The following is a 27,618-nucleotide window of genomic DNA, read 5'->3' as shown; positions in this document are numbered from 1 at the left end:
AACTAAAATACGGTAAAATGTCTTTTTTATAGGTCTTATTATTTCAAGGCGTTTTTATGACGTTTCGCCGATCCTGTGATATTTTCAAGTCATTTTATTTCTTAATCAATTTAAAGATGATCTTTTTTTTTTAAATAAATAGAAATAATTAATAAATTTTTTGTATTGCCTGAAGTTTATTTTAATTTAAAAAAATTGTAATCTGTTTTGTTTGTTGATAATGATATTTATTAATTAGTTTTTATATTTGATTAAAAGAAATCGGAATGATTTAAAGTGTATAATTGATCCTTATTTGTTTGAAATACGTAGACGTTTGACGTTTTTAATTTCGTATCGAGGAGGCATTGGCGGTAAATGGCGGGAGCGCCCCCTCCACCTCGGTGCGACGTCTTCCTCACGGGCCGAGAGGGCGAAAAAGTGTGCCAGCGCCGGGAAGTGAACGCGGAGTGAACCGAGCCGTTGAAAAAGGGCCGTCGAAAGTGCATAAAAACCGCCCCAAGGGTCCGAACAGCGCCGCCCCCGGCCGACGCCATGGACGAAGACGACTACCACCTCAAATGGGCCAAACACCACGACGCCTTCGTCTCCCTCTTCGACCAGTATTTCGACAAGGAGATACTCGTCGACTGCACCCTCGCCGCCGAGGACAAGTTCGTCAAAGTGCACCGGATCGTCGTCATGGCCTGCAGCCCGTATTTGCAGGTGAGCTTTTCAACCCGGGCGAGCTTTCACGCACCCGCCGCTTTCCGACCACCGGCGGACAACATTTTCCAACATTTATTTCTGTTTTCAACCCGCGTAACCTCCCCGACAATGTTGCCTTTAGGTTAACTTTTGTTTTCCTCTCACCTTTCTAATTTCCATAAATACAACCCTTACAAAACCACTCGACTCACATTCCATACAAAAATTAAAACAATAATAAATCCAGAACAATCTTTTAAAAAAAAATCTATCCCCTTTATTTTTCCCCTCGATAACAATAACCATTACAAATCTTCAAACACTCCACCATTATCTTAATTATTCAACGACAATGATTTCACTCGTTTCTGAAATCGAAAACTGTCCAAAGCGTATTAACTCGATCCCATTGACCAACATACATAACTTATGATTAAGCCAAAAAGTTCAAAAATCACCTCGGGTTTAGTGGGGTATCAAATCATAAGACAACCCTCTGTACCTGTTTTTGAATGACACAAAAACATACTCTAAATATCTACGATTTTCTAATTTAGGTTGCAATTATGAATCTTTAAGTTTTTAATATCTAAAAGTATTAATTCGTTCCGTTTGACCAATAAACATATCTTACGATTAGGCCAAAAAGTTCAAAAATCACCTCAGGTTTAGTGGGGTATCAAGTCATAAGGCTACCTAGTGTACCTGTTTTTTAAAGATGCAAAAACATACTCTAAACATCAACGATTTTCTAATTTAGGCTGCAATTAGGAATCTTTAAGTTTTTTATATCAAAAAGTATTAATTCGATCCATTTAACAACATACATATCTTATGATTAGGCCAAAAAGTTCAAAAATCACATCGGGTTTACTGGTGCTTCAAATCATAAAACTACCCAGAGTACCTGTTGTTGAATGATACAAAAACATACTCTAAACATCTACGATTTTCTAATTTAGGTTGCAATTAGGAATCTTTAAGTTTTTTATATCATAAAGTATTAATTAGATCCATTTGATCAATATACATATCTTACGATTAGGCCAAAAAGTTCAAAAATCACCTCGGGTTTACTGGTGTTTCAAATCATAAAACTACCCAGTGTACCTGTTTTGGAATGATACAAAAACATACTCTAAATATGTACGATTTTCCAATTTAGGTTGCAATTATGAATCTTTTAAGTTTTTAATATCTAAAAGTATTAATTCGTTCCATTTGATCAATGTACATATCTTACGATTAGGCCAAAAAGTTCAAAAATCACCTCGGGTTTACTGGTGTTTCAAATCATAAAACTACCCAGTGTACCTGTTTTGAAATGATACAAAAACATACTCTAAATATTTACGATTTTCCAATTTAGGTTGCAATTATGAATCTTTTAAGTTTTTAATATCTAAAAGTATTAATTCGTTCCATTTGACCAATATACATATCTTATGATTAGGCCAAAAAGTTCAAAAATCACATCGGGTTTACTGGTGTTTCAAATCATAAAGCTACCCAGTGTACCTGCTTTTGAATGATACAAAAACATACTCTAAATATGTACTCTTTTTCTAATTTAGGTGCAATTAGGAATCTTTAAGTTTTTAATATCTAGAAGTATTAATTCGTTCCATTTGATCAATGTACATATCTTACGATTAGGCCAAAAAGTTCAAAAATCACCTCGGGTTTAGTGGGGTATCAAATCATAAGGCTACCTAGTGTACCTGTTTTTGAAAGAAGCAAAAACATAGTCTAAACATCAACGATTTTCTAATTTAGGTTGCAATTAGGCATCTTTAAGTTTTTTATATCAAAAAGTATTAATTCGATCCATTTGACAACTTAAATATCTTATGATTAGGCCAAAAAGTTCAAAAATCACATCGGGTTTACTGGTGCTTCAAATCATAAAACTACCCAGTGTACCTGCTTTTGAATGATACAAAAACATACTGTAAACATCTACGATTTTCTAATTTAGGTTGCAATTAGGAATCTTTAAGTTTTTTATATCAAAAAGTATTAATTCGATCCATTTGACAACATACATATCTTATGATTAGGCCAAAACGTTCAAAAATCACATCGGGTTTACTGGTGCTTCAAATCATAAAACTACCCAGTGTACCTGTTGTTGAATGATACAAAAACATACTCTAAACATCTATGATTTTCTAATTTAGGAATCTTTAAGTTTTTTATATGAAAAAGAATGAATACAAGTTTTAATTTCTGAGCAAACTGATATAGATGAGGACAACATGAGTTTTTTTTTTAATCTTTGCCTATTAATTACATTGACATCATTAGCAATTAATAAAATATGGTTTTCCAGTGTTCTTTTTTAATAAATATTCAATCGGATGAAATTTTTCAAAATGTACAGAATTATTGTGAATTTTCTTTAGTCTACATAAGTTTTCAAAGGTATCGAATCATGACTGTTGTGCCTGAGACTTGAATGACCCAAAAACTCAGTTATCTACTATTATCTCTATATTTTATACCTTAGTCAAATTGCAATTAAGATATTTTATGTTTTTAATATCAAAAAAAGCAAAATGCAATATATATGAACGCAACTTGAGTCAGTTTCTTAAATTTTTTACTACTTATGAAATTTGCTGACCTTTTATCCTTTGCCTATTAATTACATTGATATCAATAGCAATTAATAAAATGTGGTCTCCCAGCATTCCTTTTTGTAAAGGGAACAAAGTTTACTTTAGTCTGGCTAAGTTTTCAAGGGCATCAAATCATGACCGGTGTACCTGGGACTTGAATGACCCAAAATCATTATTAACCACTATTTTCCACCAGAGTCAAGTGGTAATTAAACAATATTTTGTTCTTAATATCAAAAACAATGAATACAAGTGTTAATTTTAAAGCAAGCTAAAATATAGACAAGCACATGAGTCGGTTCCTTAAAATTCCTTCAATAATTATGAAATTTGCGGATCTTTTATCTTTGCCTGTTAATTGCATAGCAACTAATAAAATGTGATTGTCCAGTGTTCCTCCATGTAAATATTTAATCAGATGAAATTTTTTGAAATATACAGAATTATTACTTTTGTTTACTTAAGTTTTCAAGGATATCAGATCATGACCGGTGTACCTGAGACACTTGAATGACCCAAAAACATAACTAATCTAGAATTTTTTACCTCAGTCAAATTGCAATTAAGATATTTTATGTTTTTAATATCAAAAACAATGATTACAAGACATGTTAATTACAGAGCAAACTGAAATATAGGTGATCACACGCGTCGGTTCTTTAAAATTCCTTTGATTCTTATGAAATTTGTTGATAATTTATCTCTGCATATTAACTACATTTACATATATAACAATTAATAAAATATGGCTTTTCAGTATTGAAATTTTTTGAAATGTACACAATAAATTTACTTTAGTCCACTTACATTTTCAAGGGCATCAAATCATGATCAGTGTACCTGATACTCAAAATCTTTATTAACCACAATTTTCCACCGTAGCCAAGAGGTAATTAAACAATATTTGTTCTTAAAATCGAAAATGATGAATATGAGAGGTAAATTGAGAGCGAACTGAAGTACAATTTAGCACGCATAAGTTGGTATGTTAAAATGTCCTCTAATCTTTGTGAAAATTGTTGACATTTTAACTTTGTGTACGGTGGAAAGTTGTAAATAACTATGTTTTTTGGTCATTCAAGATGGTCTGATACACCTGTCATGTTTTGATACACTTGAAAATTTAAATAGGCTAAAGTAAATTCATTCTTTTCAATAATAAATCAAGACAAACTTTTTTTTTAAATATATAAATAATCTATTTCTGTGTTTTCCCCTTGATGACATTAACCACTACAAATCTTCAAAAACTCCTCCATTATAAATAATTATTCAGTGACAGATGATTTTACTGGTTTCTTTAATTCAAAACTCGTTTGAGTATATTAACTCGATCCATTTGATCAATATACGAATCTTATGATTAGGCAGAAAGTTCAAAAACCATCTTGGATTTAATGGGGTTTTTAAGGGTATCAAATAACGACCAGTGTAGCTGTTTTTGAAAGACGCAAAAACATAGTCTAAACATCTACGATTTTCTAAGTTAGGTTGCAATTATGAATCTTTAAGTTTTTAATATAAAAAAGAATGAAGGCATGTGTTAATTTCAGAGCAAACTAAAATATAGATGAGCACATCATGCATCTGTTCCTTAAAATTCCTTGATTCTTATGAAATTTGCTGACATTTTACATTTGCCTATTACATTGACTTTTATATTGAAATCAATAGCAATTAATAAAATATGGTTTTCCAGTTTTCCTTTATGTAAATATTAATCGGATGAAATTTTTCAAAATGTACACAATAAATTTACTTTAGTCCACTTAAATTTTCAAGTTTATCAAATCACAAACAGTGTACCTAAGACTTGAATGACCCAAAAACATAGTTATCTACTATTATCTCTATTTTATACCTTAGTCGAATTGCAATTAAGATATTTTATGTTTTTAATATCAAAAAAAGCAAACTTCAATATAGATGAATACAACATGAATCGGTTACTTAAAATTTCTTCAATACTTATGAAAATTCCTGACTTTTTATCTTTTTTTTATTAATTTCATTGTTATCAATAGCCACCAATAAAATAAGATTTTTCAGTGTTCCGTCAAGTAAATATTTAATCAGATGAAATTTTTTAAATGTACACAATAAATTTAGTTTAGTCCCTGCTAAGAGGGTGTAGAGAAGTTATCACGTTGAGAGAAATTTATTGAGAGTGATGGAGGGTATTTTCAATAAAAAAAATTTAAAACCACATATTTAATTGTTTTTATTTTATAACCATAAGCCGGCATTATTTTCCGTACAATTCAATATATTGTTAATTGAAATTTTGAACTCCCACTAAACAATTTTCCAGTGTTTGAGTGGATTTTCTCTCATACTATCATATCATAATTAAATATTTTTTTATTTGAATTTCTCATCTTGTTCAATTTGGTTCACATTAAAATAAGTATGTTATAATTATCATAATGATAAAAATACCTACTTATCATTTGAATTAAACAATAAAATATGGTATAAATAAACAATAAATAATGCATATTTGCTCAATACAATGAATAGGTAAAGAGATGAGACAATGTCAAAAAGGTTCTGGGATCTATGATTTTTATGTGTGTTGACTCAGGTTGGGAAATAAACAACAGTTACCCATCGAATATGCTAATTTCACATTCGGCTAATTGTAACTGTCTGGCAAAAGGTAAAAGACCTTACTAGTCCTTAATTAGACGTAACAATATTGGTTTGGTTTTTTAAACTCATAAACATGGTTGTAAAATTGACTCCTTTTAATTATCTATCAGTTTAGTATCGGGTTGTCCGGAAAATAATGCAGGATTTTAAGTTTTCATTAAAAAAAATCTATATAAAATATTCTGTTTACGTTTACAGGATTACTCATTTGTATGAATGNATTATTTTGATTAAAGAACATTGCTTTAAAGTAACTAGTTTCTTTTTTTTTGTTTAATACCAAAATCCTGCATTATTTTCCGGACAACCCAATAGTATGAAGGATTTTCATTTTAGAACATTTTAAAGGTACTAAAATTACCATCAAATTAAACTACTAAGTACGATGGAATTTTAATACCACCAACTCTAATTTTGGTCATTTCTAATAAAGAAAAGTTTAAAAAATAAATTGTTAGACGTAATCTTTTTGTAAATTTATAAAATAGTAAAATATCAGAAAAGTTACAAGTTTTCAAGAATGAAAATGAATACCGACACACGCAGTGACCAACACAATTTCACTTGTTGCATTTTAAACCTTAAGAAAGTGCAATGATGATTCACGTTTTGATCATTGCACTCAGGCCCCATCTTTAAAAAAAAAAAAAAAAAAAAAAAAAAAAAAAAAAAAAAAAAAAAAANATTACAATTAATTAAGGTTTTTAGTTGAGATAAAAAAGTCAATGGCACGAGCGGGATTTGAACCCACGATCTTCGGCTTGATACGCCACGCTCAAGTGGTAGAGCAGCGGCGTATCAAGCCGAAGTTCGTGGGTTTGAATCCTGCTTGTGCCATTGACATTTTTATCTCAACTAAAAACCTTAATTTATTGTATTATTCGTTTATAATTATTATTTTATTTTATTAATTTAATTATTATATTAATAATGTTTATGATTATTATTATAATCATATTTGACTGTAATCAAGTGTCTCAGGTACACCAGTCATGATTTGATACGCTTGGAAATTTAAGTAGACTAAATTCACCATAATTTTGTAGAATTCAAAAAATTCCATCCAATTAAATATTTACAGAAAGGAACACTGGAAAACAATATTATATTGATTGCTATTGATACAAATGTAATTAATGTGCAAAGGTAAAATCTCTGCAATTTTCATGAGAATCGGAGAACATTTCAAGAAACCGACTCATTTTGCGGCCATTTATTGTCCTACAGGCATTCTTGATTGCAAAACCTCAGGAATATGAACATAAAGTTGAAATGTTGGATACTTTATGGGCTAAAAGTATTGCTCGATTATTGTTATAAAAAGGAAAAAAATTGACGTTATACAAATCATTTTGAAGGGTTTTATCGAGTTAGTCTTCTTAAATTTTCAAGGATATCAAATCATGACCGGTTATCTGGGACTTGAATGACCCCAAAAACATAGTTGTTTACTATTATCTCTATTTTTTACCTTAGTCAAATTCAAATTAAGATATTTTATGTTTTTAATATCAAAAAGAGCTATATAGATGAACACAACATCAGTCGGTTCCTTAAAATTTCTTCAATATTTATGAAAATTGCTGATATTTTATCTGTGCCTATTATTTACGTTGACATCAATAGCAATTAATGAAATATGGTTTTCCAGTGTTCCTTCAAGTAAATATTTAATTGGGTGAAAGTTTTTGAAATGTACAGAATGAATTTACTTTAGTCTACTTAAGTTTACAGCGGTAACAAATCATGACCGGTGTACCTGAGACTATTGAATGACCCTAAAAGTTTTTTACAATTTTTTACCTTAGTCAAATTGCTAATAGGATATTTTATGTTTTTAATATCAAAAAGAATAAACCCAAATGTTAATTTCAGAGCAAATTGAAATATAGATTACACAACGTTAGTCGGTTCCTTAAAATCCCTTTGATTCTTATGAAATTTGCTGACATTTTTTCTTTGTCTATGAATTACATTGATAATAATAGCCATCAAGAAAATCCAGTGTTCCTTTTTAAAAGGAACAAAAGTTGCTTTAGTCTACTTAAGTATTCAAGGGCACCAAATCATGTCCTGTGTACCTGAGACTTTAATGACCCAAAAACATAGTTATGTACAATTTTTTTACCTTAGTCAAATTGCAATTAAGATATTTTATGTTTTTAATATCAAAAAGAATGAAGACAAGTGTTAATTTCAGAGCAAAGGAAAATATAGATGAGCACAACGTGCGTCTGTTCCTTAAAATTCTTTGATTCTTATGAAATTTGCTGACCTGTTCCATTTGCCTATTACATTGACATCAATAACAATTTATAATATATGGTTTTCGAGTATTTCTTTTTGTAAAAGGAACAAAGTTTACTTTAGTCTGCTTAAGTTTTCTAGGGCACCAAATCGTGGCCGGTGTGCCTGAGACTTGAATGACACAAAAACATAGTTATCTACTATTATCTCTATTTTATATCTTAGCCAAATTGCAATTAAGATATTATATGCTTTTAATATCAAAAAGAGCAAACTGCAAAATAGATTAATATGACATGAGTCAGTTCATTAAAATATCTTCATTACTTATGAAAATTCCTAACCTTTTATCTTTGCCTATTAATTACATTGATATTAATAGCAACCAATAAAATATGATTTTCCAGTGTTCCTTCGTGTAAATATTTAATCAGGTGAAAGTTTTTGAAATGTACAGAATGAATTTACTTTAGTCCACTTAAATTTTCAAGGGTATCAAATATGACCGTTGTACCTGAGACTTGAATCACTTTAAATCATTATTAACCACAATTTCCCATCTTAGCCAAGTGGTAATTAAACAATATTTTGTTCTTAAAATTGAAAACTAGGAATACGAGTGGTAAGTTGAGAGCAAACTGAAGTACAGTTTGACACAGCCAAATAAATAAGTTGGTATGTTAAAATGTCCTCTATTCTTCTTGAAAATTGTTGACATTTTAACTTTGCCTAAGGTGGAAAATTGTAGATAACTATGTTTTCGGGTCATTAAAGAGAGTCAGGTTGGTCATGATTTGATACCTTGAAAATTTAAGAAGACTAACTCGATAAAACTGTTCAAAATGATTTTTTGTTATCGTAAATTTTTTTCCGTTTTATAACAATAATCCATAATTAAGCAATACTTTTAGCCCAAAAAGTATCCAAAATTTCAATCTTATGTTCATATTCGTGAGGTTTTGTAATCAGGAATACCTGTAGCACAATAAATGGCCGCAAAATGAGTCGGTTTCTTGAAATGTTCTCCGATTCTCATGAAAATTGTGGAGATTTTATCTTTGCACATTATTTACATCGGTATCAATAGCAATCAATATAATATGGTTTTCCAGTGGTCCTTTTTGTAAATACTTAATCGGTTGGAATTTTTTGAATTATGGTGAATTTAGTCTACTTAAATTTCCAAGGGTGTCAAATCATGATGATCATGTGCAATGATTAAAACATGAATCATCATTGCACTTTTTTAAGGTTTAAAATGCAACAAGTGCAATTGTGTTGGTCACTGCATGTCTCGGTATTCATTGCCATTCTTGAAAACCTGTAACTTTTCTGATATTTTACTATTTTATAAATTTACAAAAAGTTTACATCTAACAATTTATTTTTTAAACTTTAAAATAAACTTTTCTTTATTAGAAATGACCAAAATTAGATTCCATCGTACTTAGTAGTTTAATTTGATGGCAATTTTAGTACCTTGAAAATGTTCTAAAATGAAAATCCTTCATACTACTAAACTGATAGATAATTAAAAGGAGTCAATTTTACAACCGTGTGACCCTTTATGAGTTTAAAAACCAAACCAATATTGTTACGTCTAATTAAGGACTAATAAGGTTTTTTACCTTTTGCCAGACAGTTACAATTAGCCGAATGTGAAATTAGCTTATTCGATGGGTAACTTGTTTGTTTCCCAACCTGAGTCAACACACTGAAAAATCATAGAACCCTTTTTGACATTGTCTCATCTCTTTATCTATTCATTATATTGAGCACATATGCATTACTTATTGTTTCTTTGTATCGTATTTTATTGTTTATTTCCAACAATAAGTAGGTATTTTTATCATTAAGTTAATGAATTACAACATACTTATTTTAATGTGAATCAAATATAATGAGATCAGAAATTCACGAGTTTTAATAAAAAATATTTAATTATGATATGATAGTTAATTATGACTAGAAAATCGTTTAGTGGGAGTTCAAAATTTTAATTAACAGTATGTTGAGTGGTCAAGTAAATAATGCAGGCTTATATATAAAAAATACAAACAATTAAATATGTGATTTTAAACATTTTTTATTCTCTACAACTTCTTAGCAGAATTTTTAGCCTTTATTATTAACAAATTTTGTAATCGCATTTACATATGATACATATACATACATATAATAGGGAGGGGGAGTCAGAACCTCGTGACCAAGATCCAACAGTTTTTGTGTTGTCATATGTGAGACGTGGGGCCGAGCATCGTCGTGCACAGAATCGCCTTTTTCCAATTGATCAAAAATGTTTTCAATGATGCCTATTTCTGGTTCTTTGCTTCAATTTGAGAGCAATACATTTCAGCATTGATTGTTTCGCCAGGATTCAAAAAGCTGAAGTAAATCAGATCACATAAAGCCAACCAAAAAGTGATTTTTTTAAAATGAGTTGGCCTTCGGAAAATGTGGTGTTGCTTCTCCTTTGTCGAGCCACTGTTATGTGGTTCAAGGTTTGTTTCTGTTTCGGCAAAGTGTGGCACTAGGCACTAACTTCTTAGTGATGATTGATGATTTTTAATTACTTTTTAAACTCTTAGTGATGATTTTTTTTTTTTTGTGGCGGTCGTTTAATACATGAGGAACCCAACTTTTGAGCTGCTTTGCCTTTCCAATTGCCTTAAGGTGGTATATGCAAGTTTTCGAACAATTGTTCTGGGATTTTCTTTGACCAAAGCTCGCAGAACATCATCCAGGGAAGAAATCCTTCCACGACCTTCTTTACCTTCAAGGCTAAATTGTCCTAAAAATTTTTAAACCATCTCTGAACGGTGCTCTCACTCACACTCCCATTGCCCAAGACTTCATTGACGTTTCTGGCTGTTTGGGCACTGTTACGAACTAGGCGAAAATGACCTGTTGACATCTCAGTAAAGACTGAATTATTCCAACGTAATGAAATGCTACTGAGGAAAGAAAATATTTTTGTTTGGAAGAGGATTAAAAAGTGTTTACATTTGTACAAAAGAATAGTCTATCAAAGGGAAACAGTTTATTTATAGAAGGTAATTGCAAGAAAACACGAAAACCTCCGTTATTTTACAGGCAACCTAATATTTGATTTTGCTCTTAATACACTATTATGTAGACCCATCTGTGAAGACAAGGCAAAAATCAGTGCAAGAACTTAGCTTGGTAAAGACCTTATGATGGGATCGTCCTGACTGACAGGATCCAGGGCAGAGACAGCCGGTGCCCAGCTTGAGTACCATTTCGTGTCATCCCTGCCTTAAGGCTTCACCGAGAAGCGTATTGCCAGGGGTCATGCCAAGTCAGAAGTCACTCTTGTATTCTACTGTCCTGGCATCTTAGGATTGCATGCTTAGGTTTGGCAAGGAACTCTGCCGCGTGGCTGAGGATAAGCCGCTCTCTGTGAATTTCAATCAGTAGCACTCCCGGCTCTCAGCACAGGCCACAATTTTTCTTCCCTTCTCCTCGATGGTAGCATTGTGCAGTTGTCATCTTAATTTTTAATCAAACGTGAGGTTGAAGAACATCACCGACTGTACGTATCGTATCCCAGCGCCCCTCAGCAGAGATGTAGAAGGCTCTGGGCCTTCCTCACTCTGCAAAAGTGGACGCACGTAGTTTTAGAGCGAAGAAGGCGAAAGATGTTTCCATGGCTTTTCCAGTCACAATGTTTATAAGAAAAATTCTACTTCTGCTTAATTTTTCAGTTTTTCATAAATGAATATGGTATGATCAAAAATAATTTCCTGTGTGAGAGAAATGGCCTGTAAATAAGCTGAAATATGTTGTTATTTATGGACAGACTGGTTTCCAATCTATCCGAGTAGTTTCAATTCGTGAAATTGAGACATTAAGCAATTTAAGGGCTTTCTCAGAGAAGGGCTGGATTTGAATGGAACCAACTCATGTTTGACATCATATTTTGGACTGTCGGTTGGTAAAATTAGACTCGTTATTTAATTTATTACCATTGACTAACATTGATAGTTAAATATCAATATCGTTTTGCTAGAATAAAAATAAATGTCACAGAATTTTTGAGTTTTATAGTGTTACAGTTTTAGGGGTACAAATTAATTATTAGACTTGTCATAAAATTTATTTCTTCATCATCCATTGCTAGAAAATAATTAGGTAACTTATATAAAAAAGTTAAGCTCTAAAAATTTTTAAAAAATATATTTGTTTATATTGTCAATCTGGTTTTATTAATGTACAATATGGTTTTTCTTTTCATAAGTCATGATTAAAGTATCAAAATCCATTGGAACTATCAAAATTAAAGCGTGTATAAATAAAGTTCAAATGATTTTTCAAATTTTCAAATTTCTTTCGATTATTGTTTTAATTACAGTCTATTTATTCTTTAATAACATCACTTTGCCTCTTGGCAATTGTGTGATTAAACATAAACAACAAACAAACTATAGTAATTAATGGAAATTTAGTAAGTAGAAAATTAGAATTAAATGCACAAAAGTACGAAAGCTGGGAGTGGTCTATATTTTGATCTCATGTAAATATTGATGTTATTCTACCTTAATCTGACACACAAACATCCAGAATATAATACAAAGAAGATATTTAACAGTTTATCTGTAAACAAATGTTTTTATTAGTTTTAGATAAGCCATTATAAAATATCCAACAAAATAGGGGTGGCGTGTGGTATATCTTATTTTATATTTAGACTTGTAAGACATACAAAGTTTTATAAGATAAATTTGTCATTAGGTAGAGTATAGCTAAATTCCTCTTAAAAAATATTGAAGAAATTTTTTTTGTATTTTTCAGGATGTCCTTTCTCAGTACTCCCTCGATTTCCACCCTGTAGTTTACACCGATCTCAAATTTTCGGTCCTCCAGTCGATCGTTCGCTTCTGTTACCAGGGCGAGGTGACCATAGCCCATAATGAGCTCGAAGATTTCATACACGGTGCGAACCTCCTCCAAATCAAGGGAATCGTTGCTAAAAAGGACTCCTGCTCGCAGGGCAAAGATAGTTACGGCAGTGCCGGCGAGGACCACAGTGCAGAAATGGCCGACAGCGATTTCGAGAAAACGGAAAGCAACCATCACAGTAAGTATAAATTATCATTTTTCAGCTTTTTTTCTTGTTTATTTTTGATTGGACTAACAGTTGTATTGTTTGTTTCAGCTGATTTGCTGCGCGATGATGGTGATGGACAAGGTAGGAACTTTTTATTTAGACCAACATAAGGCTTTATCATCGTTTTTCCCCCCCGTATGAAATGAACGAAAACAAAGACCCCAACCTGTATGATTGTAAGAGCGAAAGGTTGAAAATCCTCCGCAAGGATTTTCTAAGTCAAACCCACGTAAATGGGGAAAAACGATATTGTCTTAATCACAGATTTGCTTTTGGATTTTTTTTCTCTCCCTCTTTCAAACTCTAAGAACTTCACAGCGAGGAACTTCGGCACTCTTCAGGTCATCGTTCAAATTAAAAGTTGCCGCTATCTTGTTGGACATATTATAAAATAACCAAGTCTCTAATGGAGAATTTGTTGAAATTACATCACAATTGCGAAAAATAATGTCTAATCAGTGTTGACATAATGTGAACCAGGTTAAACTGATAATTTTTTTTTTAAATTTCAAATAATGGTTTAAAACAATAAAGCTGGAAATTTTTACAAAGAAGATTCCTCCACCACAAATTCATGTGAAACAATTTTACAAGTTTTACACCTGAAAATTTATACATGGATATGATTGCAAAAATGATTATCGTGAAATACTACTTAACGATACATAAAACCGACTGTGATGGAATTTCTATGATAATTGTTACTTTGTGTTAATAAATTTTTCCCAATCTCCATGTTGCTGGATGCTGTTTCTACTTTAAGAAACTGAAATTGACTAAGGTCCACTGGTTTTATGAAACAAGTCATTGGCAGGCTAAATGTGCTGAGGCAGATTTTAAAGTCCAGCACAGCGTAGCAGTTTGCCTGTCATCTGGTTATTCTAACCTATTTGGCTAAAAGAAATATTTCAATATTTCACTGTCCGCACTATTGGATAGGTATATTATCACAGCATAATTATGGTCGAGTAACAAGTTCACCCTACGCTATTTCAAGGCAGATTTTATTGCCCACTATTTTTTTTATTTTTTTTAATTTCTGTACTAGTCGAATTTGAAAAATGAGCACATATTCTTTGAACCGTTGACTTGCTTCTATCATAAGGAGCTTCTAGACACTTTGACTGCTTTTCTCAAAGTTCAACTTTCGAACTACCTCAGTATCATTTTTTTTTCCTTCCATCCCCATAATACATCACAGTGTGGTGTAAAAACCAGATATAAATTCTTCATTACCGACTTGGATTTTGTCAATTTGTAAACGATGAAATGCTAGCTTTTAATTTTTATGATTAGATAGCGGCAGCTGCAGGTATTACAATAATAAAAAATTCTATTTATTTGTGTGAATTTAGCAGATGCTTACCAATGTTAAATGTAATCAATGAAGTTAAAACAATAATAAAAAGAAATAGACGAGCAAAACAGTTAATCTTAATTTTAAAGAAGGAAAATGCTTAAATTTGATCAGTTCAGTAATTTTGACATTTAAATTTCCATTGTTCTTTAATTTAACAAAAATTCTAATGAAATGTCATAATCATTGATTTTTATTTTAATACCTAGATTTTATTAACCGTGTATATCTACACTTTTAAGGAGAGTTATTTAGCAAATTTAAATTAAATCAATACGCTTAAGCGAGGACCTGGTAATTAGTTAATAATAGATGATTTTTGATGGTAAATTTCACATAAACTATTTATAGCCGACTAAGAGAAGAAAGCAGTTATTTATTTGTGTTTATTTCATTACACACTGATGAGTTGACCTGGTACGGACATTACTTTTTGTCTCTGTGATTTCAAAAAGATGCTTTTATTTTCATAAAACTGTTTAGGACCAACCTTAAAGCAAGAAAGCGGTTTTTTTTGTGATTATCAACCAGTAAAAGCTGATATTTTATCCAGAATTTTTTATTTTGCATGTCTTGAACTTTTTTCTATTCTAAATCAGATTAGGGTTTTCTTTTTAAACCACTTTGTTGTGTTTCCAATAATACGACTGTTTAAAGCAAAAAGTTGATTTCCTAATTTGTGTTTATTAACTACTACTTGACTTTATATCCAACTTTTTTTTAAAATTTAGTGTGTCCTTGACTTCACAAAGATTTTTTTGTTTTCATAACACTGTTTAGGAATGACCTTGAAGCAAGAAAGTTTTTTTAAATCTGTGTTTACCAACCTGTAAAAGTGGATATATTATCCAGAAAGTTTTATTTTGCATGTCTTGAACTTCAAAATTTTTCTATACATAAAATAGATTAGGGTTTTCTTTTTAAACCACTTTTTTTGTGCTTCCAATAATAGTCCTGTTTAAAGTCAAAAAGTTGATTTTCTAATTTGTGTTTATTAACTACTAATTGACTTTATATCCAACTTTTTTTAAATTTTGTGTGTCCTTGACTTCACAAAGATGTTTTTGTTTTCATGAAACTGTTTAGGAACGACCTTGAAGCAAGAAAGTTTTTTTTAAATCTGTGTTTATCAACCTGTAAAAGTGGATATTTTCTTTTGCTTATCTTAAACTTCACATTGTTTTTTCTGTTTTTACTGTTTGTAAAGGATGGTTCTACCCACATATTTTTTGTTTACAAGTTATAAACAATAATTCCATGGGTAGAACTATCATTTAGCAAAAGTGAATCGACATACTCACGCCACCATCCATCATTTCTATTGTTTTTCCTTTTCTATTCTTAAAACCGACTAGGTTTCACTTTTTAAATCACTTCGTTGTGCTTTCAATCATAGGATTTAAAATCAATAGGCCTTTCAGCCAAACGAGTTGATTTTTTATTTTGCGTTTATTAACTACTGCTTGCCTTTATGTTATTGTTTATAGGTATTTTATTTAATGTGTCCTTGACTTCACGAAGATGTTTTTCTTTTCATAAAACTTTATAGGAATGACCTGGAAGCAAGAATTTTTTTATCTGTGTTTATCAACCAAAAAAAAAGTTGATCTTTTACCCAGATAGTTGCTTGAACTTCATATTATTTTTTCTTTTCTATTATTAAAACTGTCTAGATCTTACTTTTTAAACTGCTTTGTTGTATTTTATTTTGTATGTCTTAACCTTCAAAATTTTTTCTATACTTATAATAGATTAGGGTTTTCTTTTTAAACCACTTTGTTGTGCTTCCAATAATAGGACTGTTTAAAGTTAAAAGTCCTTTTGGTCAAAAAGTTGATTTTCTAATTTGTGTTTATTAACTACTAATTGACTATATATCCAATTTTTTTTAAAATTTAGTTTGTCCTGGACTTCACAAAGATGTTTTTGTTTTCATAAAACTGTTTACGAACGACCTTGAAGCCAGAATTTTTTTTTTAACCTGAAAAAGTGGATTCTAAAATCCAATCCCAATCATAGGACTTTTGAAAGTTTAAAAAGGCTTTTTTCTAAAAAAGTTTTTTAATGTGTTTATTAACTGCTAAATGAATTTTTTTTTAAACTTAATTTAGTGTGCGTCCTTGACTTCGCAAAGATGTCTGTCTTTTCATAAAACCGTTGTTTATTTGTGTTTTACAACCTGTAAAAGTTGATATTTCATCCAGAAATTGATTTTTCCACTTTGTTGTTTTTCCAATCATTAGACTGCTTAGACTCAAAAAACCTTCAGTCCAAAAATTTAATTTTTTATTATAATTCTTTTATTGATTATAATATTCTTATAATTGATTTCTTTCTTTTTTGAATTCTTATCAATTCTTATAATTGATTTCAAAATAATGACCGCGAAACAAGAAAGTTGTTTTTAATTTGTTTTTATCAAGCGCCAAAATTTGACCTTGTCTCAAGAAAGTTTTTTTTTCTTGTCTTAAACTTGACAATGTTCCCCCTCTATTCTTAATTACTATGGTCATTTCATCGCTGTTACATTATAAATAAATTCCTAACAACCTTGACTCCATAGGTTTTTCTTGCTTAGAGTCAGATAAATCATGAGGTCAAAAAATTGTTTTTTAATTTGTATAGTAATAGGTTTTTAGTTTTTTATAATGCTTATATCCTTGATTTTACAAAGTTGTTTTGCTATGCGTAAAGCTTCTTTAGGGCTGACTAGGTTTTAATTTGTAGCGTGTGTGTAATCTTGTTGACTATTAACTGGCAAAAATAATTTTTCTTTGCCCTTGACACAATGTACACTTAAATTTATTGTTCCTAAACTGTTTAGGACAGGCCTCGAGTTCAGAAAGTTGTTTTCTCTTAAATGATTATTTTATCAAAGAAATTGGTCTTCTTTCTAGGCAATTTTTGCTGTCCTTGACTTTGAAAAAGTTCATTTTTGTTTTTATACTTGACCTAGACAAAATCAGTTTTTTAAAAATTTATATATTGATTTTAAATAATTTAGAGTTAGTATTCAATTTCCATCAAACTTAACCACATCATAAACAACTTAAGTTGATCCTTTAATTATTAATATAAGATTCTCTCTGTAAAATCATACTTGTTAGGTTTAAATTGCCTATTTAAATTCCAATTTTTTAATTTAATTTAATTACTATATTCAGTTTTTTTCTAAATTAATTTGTAAAATAGTTAAAATCTTAAGTGATATGATCATAAAATGCTTAGGGTTTTAAGCTTAGATTTTACACAGCATGTGCTTAAATACTGCCTCAAATTCATAAGTTTTTGTTTTTGAGTTAGTAAGTTTATGATTAATGTTTCAGTGTCTTATAAACCGATTTGGTCCATCTTTGACCCATGAAAATATCGGTTAATAATAAATAGAAATTTAGGTCATAAATTGCTTATTTCTAACCATTTACCCAATTCAAAACGTACATTTCTAACAGAGTTCGTTTTGCTTATGGTTTCAAATTTACCCATGAAATTATTCTCAAGTTTATTGATTGATTCAATTTGATTTTGATATAAAAAAATATTTACGCAATTAAGAAATTTATCAAAAAAAGTCTATATGGTCCTTCTAGGTCCCGCTGGAAGAACCTGTACTCTAAAAATGTTTATATTATTTATTTAATGTTCAACATATATCCACAAAATGTCTGGTGTTAAAAAAAATCAATGTTCTTAGGGAATTATAAACTTTTTTTGGAACCTACAGCAAATTGTTGAAATTTTGTAAAAATTCTGTTAATATCACGTTTTCTTGGATTTCTTGTGTTTTGCCAAAACAGGTGGCGTTTCATTTCAAAGGTTTTAAAGATTAAATGCTACTAAACTCACAATAAATTTTCCCATCAGCACTTAAACCTTATCAACATTGCAAATACTGCCGTTTAGGATATTTTATTTTAATTTTAAAGGCTGCTTAGGTCGACCTTGCGCCAAAAATTTGCTCTTTGCGTTCGTCTCTTAACTGCCTTTTTTATCTCAACCGATACCTTACTTAATAACTGAAAATAATTTATTTGATCGATCGGACCACGAAACCTAATAGATTCTCCACAATTTTTGTTTATAACAACAACCAATCGATCTTGAACTCAGGAAGTTGTGGGTTTTTCGACCGACTTTGACTTTTAAATTTGTTATACTTGTATGCTTATTTATAATTATAAATATTTGCCCTAAAAGGTTCTTCTTTTTAATTGTAACTGACTGAACTTCACAAAGTATTTGCATATTGCACTAAATATTTGCTAGTTTGACGCTAAGTAACAAAATATTTTCTGTTAAATCTGTTTATTGTATGATTTCTGAATGACGATGATGAAGGATACTAGGAGATTTGGGGGTTTTGCTCCCCATGCACTGCATATGTCCGGCTTGTACCTTCCTAGTTCCTAAGTTTAGAGTATTCGGCTCGATCTTTTTCCTAAGAAGTACCAGGTCATTGGATGCCGTTGCAATTCCATTCCCTGGTTTTTCTTTGTATCCAAGGTCTCCATTGTGCGGTTCTTTCGCTTTCGAAGTTTTGGGTGGCTGTTTCTTACTCCTTGGATAATCTACAGATGGCCTCGTTATTGAATATACTATGTTGTATCTTCTTAGTTACCAGCGACCAGTCAATAGTTCTATCACTCCTCTGATGCGCTTGAATGACTACGGATTTCTTCCTTTAGCATTAAAACTTCTATCTATTGTTCCGATCTCTGCTAATGGATTTCTTTTGAAGATTTTCGTTTTTATGAAGTAGAGAATTCTCTGCAGGGTATAGTATCAAGATTGACATGGTTCAAGAACAGGTTTCCCAGGTGCCACAGACATATCCCAGTTATTGGGGTGGCAGTTGCATAGAATTTTGACTTGCCAACATTTGCCATCTGCTGATTAAGTCCCGTTTTTTAAAGGAGGCACTTAACTGGAGCATACTCTGTAAATAAATATAGTGGCCATTGGTGTCCGAGTGGATCGAAGTCACGATAGCTCAAGTGGTTAGAGCAGCGGCGTATTGAGCCGAAGATCGTGGGTTCGAATCCCGCTCGTGACACTAACTTTTTCATCTCAACCAAGTCCTTACATAAAAATATTAATTAATTAAAAGAAGTAATTTATTAGCGTAAATTGGAGAGGCTTATCCCCAAGAAAAATTGAGTATACTCTGGGCGGTGTGTTGAATTTGACCACCTCAGCCTTTTTCTAGCTAATACCGACATTTGCATAGGATATGTTCGTTTCATAATAGACATATAATCGACATTGGTTATCTGATTGTCCTTAACGACAATTATGCCAGTTGGGGGCGTCGGTGGCCGCAACGGTTTAGGCGTTGACACGGCGCTCATCACTGTAAGGTAAAGGTCCCGAGTTCGAATCTAGCGGCCCTGCATTCGAACCCAACATACTTACAAATGGGCTGTTTTTTTCCCCCAAAAACACCCCGAGGGTCGATATAACCTCTGCTGTTGCGAACCCTCGTCAAAAAAATTATGCCAATTAGACAAATTCCATTTTGTTAAGTAGGAATTCCTCTTTCTCCCATTGGGCTATTTTTGCGAGTAGTCTTTTTTTGCTTAACTCATGCCTGGTTTTAGAATTGTATGCTTAAAGTTTCAATTTTTTATTATGAATATATATGTTATAAGCATTTAGAAAGTACAATTATTATACAGTTTTTCATCGAGGAGATCTTAAAAAACCTTATGCAGATCGCCAGGTAGCTTAAAATCGATAATACCAAAATGACAGGAAAACGGCTAGATTTGTAAGACCAGGGTCAATATGGTCAAACATCAGTAAAAACTATTCTGTTCAATTGTCCGCTGAAATATTATTCAAACCAGTTCGACTGTCTTGACAAAATTGTAGCCCCGAAAAAACAGCGAAAACAGGCGGACCAGAACTAGCTCAATTCGATCAACTTATTGTCGAAATAATTAAAAGGGAAACTATTCATTCAATTATAACGTTTTTAGTCGTAAAAATTGTTTATACATAGTAAACAATACAACTAATAAAACAGTTATAAATTATATCGTTAAATTCTGATAAAATGACGAAAACAAGCGGACCAAAACGAATCAGTCAACATTTGACAATATAACTAATGTCGATGGTCACCCTGTTCACAATTATTTAAAACAATGCGTTTTAGTTTGTTAACTTTAAATATTATCAATTAATTAATCTTTATAAAAGGTATCGGTTGAGATAGTAAAGTCAGTGTCACGAGCGGGATTCGAACCCATGACGAAAAATGGCAAAAAGGAGAGAAAATTCGAGAGGTGGGATTGAGATGGGAAGTTGGTGTCCGAGAGGATCGAAGTCACGATAGCTCAAGTGGTTGAGTAGCGGCGTATTGAGCCGAAGGTCGTGAGTTCGAATCCCACTCGTGACACTAACTTTTTCATCTCAACCAAGACCCTACATAAAAAGGTTAATTCATTAAAAAAAAGTTAATTGGTCAATCGGACTACGAATTGTAATGGATTTAAATATTATATTGCCAGAAAGGACAAGATACGGGGTTAAAATAGCCAAGAATGGAAGTTTTGTCAATACAGCGAAAACAAGCGGACCAAAAGGTCCAAAAATTTGATATAACTGCTGTCGATGGTCACCCTGTTCACAAATATTTTAAACAATTTATCTTGATTTGAAAACGTTCACTTAAGCTATAGGAAAGGTCAAGAGATGGGATTAACATAGATAAGAAACGAAATTTGGCAAAAATATTTTTTTTTCTTTATAGAAATACTAAAGATGGCGTGAGTAAGACGATTCACTTTTTTCAAAGGTTGTTATAATCTAATAAATGCTTTGACTAGCAAATTAATAGACATAGTAAAGATGAGTTGAGTATGTTATGTATAATAATAATAATAATAATTTTTTGTCGATTGTTTTCAGCTATTGCAAGGTAGGTGAAAGAGGGAGAAAGTAGTGTAATGCATGATTAATCTGTGATCTGGTCAACATTTTTTAGTGTGTAAGTCCAAATTAAAAAAATAAGAATCTAAACCGTAACGATAAAATATCCGCCGCTTGTTCCGAATCAGTGTTTTTTTTTAAAGTAGTGTTAATTTTTCGTCGGAGATTGAAATGTATGATTGAGGAAGAGTTTAATTTTAAAGGGTGGTAAGTCGCGGTGAGATTTTTCTTTTAAAGACCGAACGTTGGTAAAATTGTTTTTGAGACCCTTGTCGTTTTCAGGTTCAGATAACTCGGAAGATGATTCCGATGTGTCGAGCATCGAAGAGGAAGATATCGAGAACCTGGACGAGCTGCCCGGGTTCGTGGAGAGCCTGCCGATGTTCGGGAATATTCTTTTTCCTTGGACGTGTTCCAGGTGCGGGGAGGCCTTTTCCACCAGAGGCCTCCATGACCACCACAGGAAGTCGTGCGTCATCCACAAGGATCTGCCTTGGAAATGCGACCAGTGCCCTTCCACCTACAAGAACAAAAAGGACCTCACAAGGCACAAGGTCTACTGCGGGAAGGACCTGCCTAGGCTGGCGTGCCAGAAGTGCGGCAGCACCTACAAGTACGGCCGCGGTCTCAAAAGGCACATGCAGTACTGCGGGAAGGACTTGAAGCAGTTCAAGTGTCCCGACTGCGACAAGACGTTCAAGTACATACGGGGCTTGCGACGCCACCAGAGGCGGTGCGGGATCATGGAAGCCCTGGCGAAGCTCGCGGAAAAAGGGGTGACACCCGTGCTGATCCGGAAGAAGGACGGCCACCCGGACGGCGCGGACTTGACCGAAGCCCCGAAACACCTCATCCCCCAACCTACCGTCCTCCGGAAAGAGAACACCGCGGAAGGAGACGAGGACGACGATTCCGGATCCTCCTGCAACACGTGCGGGAAGAAGTACAAATACAGAAGATCCCTCCAGAGGCACAAAAAAATATGCATACGATACCCCGGTCGGTTCGCATTCGGGGTCGTAGACGAAAATAAAAACGACGAAGAAGAAAACACATAATATAAAAAGATGGGAAAATACTCCACCTATCCAGAGTACCTGACTCCAGACAAAAATTTTCTTTTTTGTTTTCGAACAAAACAATGAAGAACGCACTTGATACAGATACCCTTGCCTTTTAACACCAATCGGTTCTTTAAAGGGCAAAAAAACTGAACACATTTTTGCCTTTTAAAAATGAACTGGTGAAAAGGCTGAGATTATTTTATGAAGTGCTTACTTTTGAACTTTTTCGAAAACCCTGGGTTTAGATGTAACCGCGATTTTAGTTGGCAACGATTCGACATAAAAATCCCAAGACCTAACAAAAAATCTCGTTTGTTCGTTTTGACGTTGAATTATTGCAATTCTGTGTCTGTAAAGAGTTCAAATTTAATTTTTAATAATTAATTTCTCTCCGGACGTGAATAGAAATTAAAAATCTTATTTTTAGAACCCTTAAGTTTTCTTTTTAGTTAAACAAGCTTTAAAATTATTTATTGAAAAGCACATATACACTCATATAATTGAATATTTTAAATTCAATTGTTAAATATTAATGTGTATATAATATGTGTGTATGTGTGTACATCGCCAGTCAGTGAACAGTGAATTATTCTGTAATTTCTGTATTTGTTTCAATCAAACAAACAATAGACACTTTTAGAAAGTTTTATAATGAATTTACCATAATTTTATTATAGAATTATAAAAGAGTTTTTAATGTTTCCATGAGTTTTGTTATAAAATTTTGTCAATGGGTGTTTGAAAGCTTTATTTTTAAACAAAGACAGAAGAGTATTTTATTTTGTACAAGTCAGAAATAAATTGACGCTTATGTTATTTCTGATTGTCGTATTTATTAACACCTTGTCACAATAATCGTTAATTTTGGTAAACAGAAACCTTGTAGTTTTATTTTATTTTAATAAGTTTAAATCTGTTTGACTTTTTATAAGGTTGAATAATAAAAATAGGACTGGAGAGAAGATAAAGTGCAATTTTCCAAATTATCATGGATTACTGTTAATTTTATAGTTCTATTTTTGTTCGATGTTCTTTGGTATCTTAGTTGATTTTAGCTGTTTTCAGGTTTACTTGTAGCTTCTAAGTACATTTCTTAGTGCTTCATATTTCATCGAATTTAAACTTAAAAAAAAATCCTTAGTTTAAACTGCATGAAGTGAGGTGGCATTGGTTGATGTAAGCCGAAGAAAACTTATTTACCAAATCAGAGCTTTTTCAGTTCAAAAGGAAAAACAGAAGATTTAAGAGATATTTCAAATGGTACAAAGTGTTTGAGAAACCGCCATTTCCAGGCTTTCTTTTCTACACATACGACACAAAAACATACATTTCTAAGCACTTGTATAAACGCACATTTGTTATATTTAAGGGAAATAAATGATTTATGAAGTCGTTGAGACTGGACCTGTTAGACCTGTTATTTCAATCGGTGACCCTCCCCCAATTTTTTTTCTTTTTTTTTAACCCATGAGTAACAATTGGCCATTTCAGATGAGTGGAAAAAGTTGGAGCGGTTTTCAAAGAGTGTTTTCGATGGAAGGACTTTAACGAAAAGTGTTGTGGAAAGGAAATCTTCCATTGCGGCCTGTTGTAAGAGAATAAGCGACGAGGCCGAATTCCGAACTGCGAGAGAAAGAGCGCGCAGTCTTGCCGGAAGTAATAATCGATTGCGATCAAATAAAAACACCTAAGAAAGCACAGCACGAATGACGAATGACATGCTTCACTTTTTCAAGTTTTAAACTCAAAAGCACTTAGAAAAATTCAGAAAACTTGCTTGTCCGTTCAAAATGTGTACTATAACGATGCGTAGAAAGCAAAATTAAATCGAGTGAACAGAGACAGAAAGAGAGTGTGAGAGAGAGAATGCGAGAGTGAGAGCGCTAGAGAAAGAGAGAGAGTTGATGATGAGATAGCAAGGAAAGTGGTAAAGGTCAAGAAGGATAGTGTTTAAATGAGAGGCGAGAGAGAGAGAAGGTGTGAGAGCAAGTAGAGGGTTAGGAGAGATAGAGGTCAAGTTGGAGAGGAAGTGACAGAGAATGAGTGAGTGAAAAAGGCTGAGGGAGAGGAGAGAGATCTTTAACTGTGTGATACCTTGAGTGACCTGAAGGGGGGAGACGATAAAGGGAAATAGTGAGAACGATAAAGATCAAGAGAGAGGAGGTGAGGAAAAAGAAGAAGGAAGAGAGAGAGAGAGAGAGAGAGAGAGAGAGAGAGACAGACAGACAGACAGACAGGTCATGTGAGATAGGCTGAGGAAGGGGAGAGAGAGGTAAAAATAGTGTGCAATCTTGAGTGACGTGAAGGGGGAGAGATGATAAAGGGAAAGAGTGAGAGTGATAAAGGTAATGGAGAGGAGGTGAGGGAGAAGAAGAAGAAAGAGAGGGAGAGAGAGAGAATGAATGAGTGAGAGCGACTGAGGCTGATGGAGGGGGGAGAGAGTGGAAGATAGTGTGAAATCGTGAGTGACGTGAAGGGGGAGAGATGATAAAAGGAAATAGTGACAGTGATAATGGCCAAGAGGGAGGAGGCTGAGAAAAAGAAGGAAGAGAGAGAGAGAGAGAATAAGTGTGTAATCGTGAGTGACGTGTAGCGAGAAAGAAAATGATAAAGGAAAGATTGAGAACGATAAAGGTCAAGAGAGAGAAGGCGAGGAGGAAGATAAGAATGTGTGTGTAAAGGGGGAGAGTGAGAGGGGGAGAGAGAGAGTGAGGGGGAGTGAAAGAGAGTGAGGGTGAAAGAGAGGGGGGGGAGAGAGAGTAAATGAGTCTGAGAGGATGAGTTGGGGGAGAGAGAGCGATAGAGAGTGTGATGGTAGCATATCTTGAGTGCCGTGTACGGGGAGAGATGGTAAGGTAAAGAGTGAGAGTGATAAAGGCCAAGAGCGAAGTGGAAGAAGAAAAGAGAGAGAGAAAGAGAGTCGGGTCGTCAGACTTTGAAATGATGGGGAAAAAAAGGAAGATAGGAAGAGTGAGGCGGTCAGATGAAAAAGAGAGAAAAGTAAAGTATGTCTGTTTGTTATATGTACCTATTACTTGTAAGAATTTTTTTATTTGACAAAGTAATAACTCTTTTCTGTTTGCTTGGTATCACGTGCCATTTTATTCTAATAAACTATGGTGTCCTGTCTGTCTGAAGATTTCTCGTCTGTCCTTCCAACTTTCCATGTAAACCGTATTGAATGCACCTGTGTTCTATTTTTTTTAATGAATCATTTGAACTTATTCGAGATAAATGGCAATTTCAGATGTACAGGAAAGTGTCGAGTTGCAGACTTTCGCCAAGCATAGTTATACGAGGACGACGATACCGATCAGACCGGTCGAACGCAAGTCCTCATTCGCCGTTTTTAAAAGAGCGGAAGACGAGACCAAATTTCAAAAGCCCGCCGAAAGAGTGCTCAGCCGAGTCGGAAGTACATATGTGCATATTTATCTGTGTTGTCTTTGAACTTTCTTGAAACTGAACCCACAGTTTTTATTACGCACTTTGGATTTGACAGAGCCGAGTCCAATATAAGTGTAATGAAGCTATAAACTTTCAGGTTCAGAAACCAGTTCGACGAAAGAGCACAGGTGCGACTGCGGGAAGAGCTACCGGCTCAAAGAGACTCTCGAATCTCACAAAAAGCACGAGTGCGGCCGGGGTCCGGCGATACTCTGCCCCTACTGCGAATACACAGCCAAGAAAATGGTCCGGGTCAAGAGCCACATTTACTACGAACATGGGGTCTTTTTTGTGAGCGAGACTTAAAAAAAGTATTATGCGAGGGTTGGATTACTTTTGTTTCGAATGGACCACTGGGATTATCGCACTGTTTGCAAATATGTTGTTACTTCATGCATCGTTTTTACTGTTACTGCGAAATTTTAATTGTTTATGTTAAAGTTTCGACGATTTTGTTATATCCAAAGGGATTGGAGAGCTTTTTTAAATAAAAATATATTTAAGATAAAAAAGTTAATGTTATTTATCAGTTATTTAATGACTTTTTTGTTACAAATTTAACCTTACATCACTTTAAAAAAAAATGGCTTTGTTTAAGACAAGGTGCAGAGAATTTTGCAAAGAATGACAAAATTAACTATCTTTCTTACCGACCGTATTTATCCCAGTTGTTTATCTTTTTGGCCCGTCTAGTTTCGCTGGAGGACACGTTTACACTATGTCATTAGTGAAAGTAAGAAAATAATTTTGAGGGTTGTTGAATAACACGCTAATATAGAGAACTGCATTTTTAGCAAGTGGAGATGCAATGTGTAAAGAAGTGGTCGAAAATTTGTGCAATTACAGACTTTTTTTCGTGTAAACACATACGTGCAAATCCGGACCCATGACTTCACGCAGTTCGGTCTTATCTGGACCATTTCCGAAATAGGCCCAAGGGGATATCGACAAACAATTAGGTAATTTCAGTTCCCAACGTATACAGTTTTAACCTAAACACCTACTCTCAACCATTCTTATTTATATACCATTCTACAATGCACTAATAACTCAAATCATCCGCCATTGCCCTCTCGTACTTAACAATCACGCTAATAAATACATTCATTCCCTACACGCTCTAGGTACACCAAAATTATCATTACTGAATACAATAAAAACAACCTGCTTCAAATGGGCTCAAGGGGCTAACGACAATAAGGTCATTTTCAGCCCCCAATGCATGCAGTTTTAACCTAGACAGACTCATTCTCTGAATCATTCTTATTTGCATACCATTCACTCAAATAGGATGGAGAACTGGATATTCTTCCATCACCCTTGACTTCCATACTATGCAACTATATAATAACGTAACTCAATCACCCTCTTACACTTATTATTCACGCTAATAAATACATTCACTCCTACGCATACACTACATACCATTCTACCATGCACTAATAACTCAATCATCCGCCATTGCCCTCGCGTACTTAACAT

At 33.1% G+C, this 27,618-nt stretch overlaps 1 protein-coding gene across 4 annotated transcripts; it reads left to right on the top strand.

The window, feature by feature from the left end:
• The first annotated feature begins 301 nt into the window (after positions 1-301).
• Positions 302-26,634, top strand: LOC106667280 (longitudinals lacking protein, isoforms A/B/D/L-like). 4 transcript variants are annotated; one of them, XM_014395140.2, is made up of 6 exons: positions 302-705; positions 13,020-13,305; positions 13,384-13,416; positions 24,181-24,345; positions 25,937-26,104; positions 26,240-26,634. In XM_014395140.2, the coding sequence occupies exons 1-6, from the start codon at positions 535-537 to the stop codon at positions 26,440-26,442; spliced, it is 1,026 nt and encodes a 341-aa protein (XP_014250626.1). In that variant the 5' UTR covers positions 302-534; the 3' UTR covers positions 26,443-26,634. The 4 variants fall into 4 exon arrangements, with proteins under 4 accessions (XP_014250626.1, XP_014250625.1, XP_014250627.1 ...); XM_014395139.2 differs by having other exon boundaries at positions 26,234-26,634; XM_014395141.2 differs by lacking the exon at positions 24,181-24,345 and having other exon boundaries at positions 307-705; positions 26,234-26,633.
• The last annotated feature ends 984 nt before the right edge of the window (positions 26,635-27,618 follow it).

This window comes from Cimex lectularius, unplaced genomic scaffold (genome assembly GCF_000648675.2).
Source record: "Cimex lectularius strain Harlan isolate CLEC.00 unplaced genomic scaffold, Clec_2.1 scaffold10, whole genome shotgun sequence".
In the NCBI taxonomy this organism is placed as follows: domain Eukaryota; kingdom Metazoa; phylum Arthropoda; class Insecta; order Hemiptera; family Cimicidae; genus Cimex; species Cimex lectularius.
This window is presented reverse-complemented; position numbering and strand designations above follow the sequence as displayed.

What these genes read in the sequence shown, in the direction of transcription:
- LOC106667280 (XM_014395138.2), top strand. Translation starts at nt 535, where the DNA reads ATGGACGAAGACGACTACCACCTCAAATGGGCCAAACACCACGACGCC. An exon ending in CCTGCAGCCCGTATTTGCAG is followed by an intron (nt 706 to 13,019) that starts GTGAGCTTTTCA and finishes TGTATTTTTCAG; the next exon opens with GATGTCCTTTCTCAGTACTC. An exon ending in AACGGAAAGCAACCATCACA is followed by an intron (nt 13,306 to 13,383) that starts GTAAGTATAAAT and finishes TGTTTGTTTCAG; the next exon opens with CTGATTTGCTGCGCGATGAT.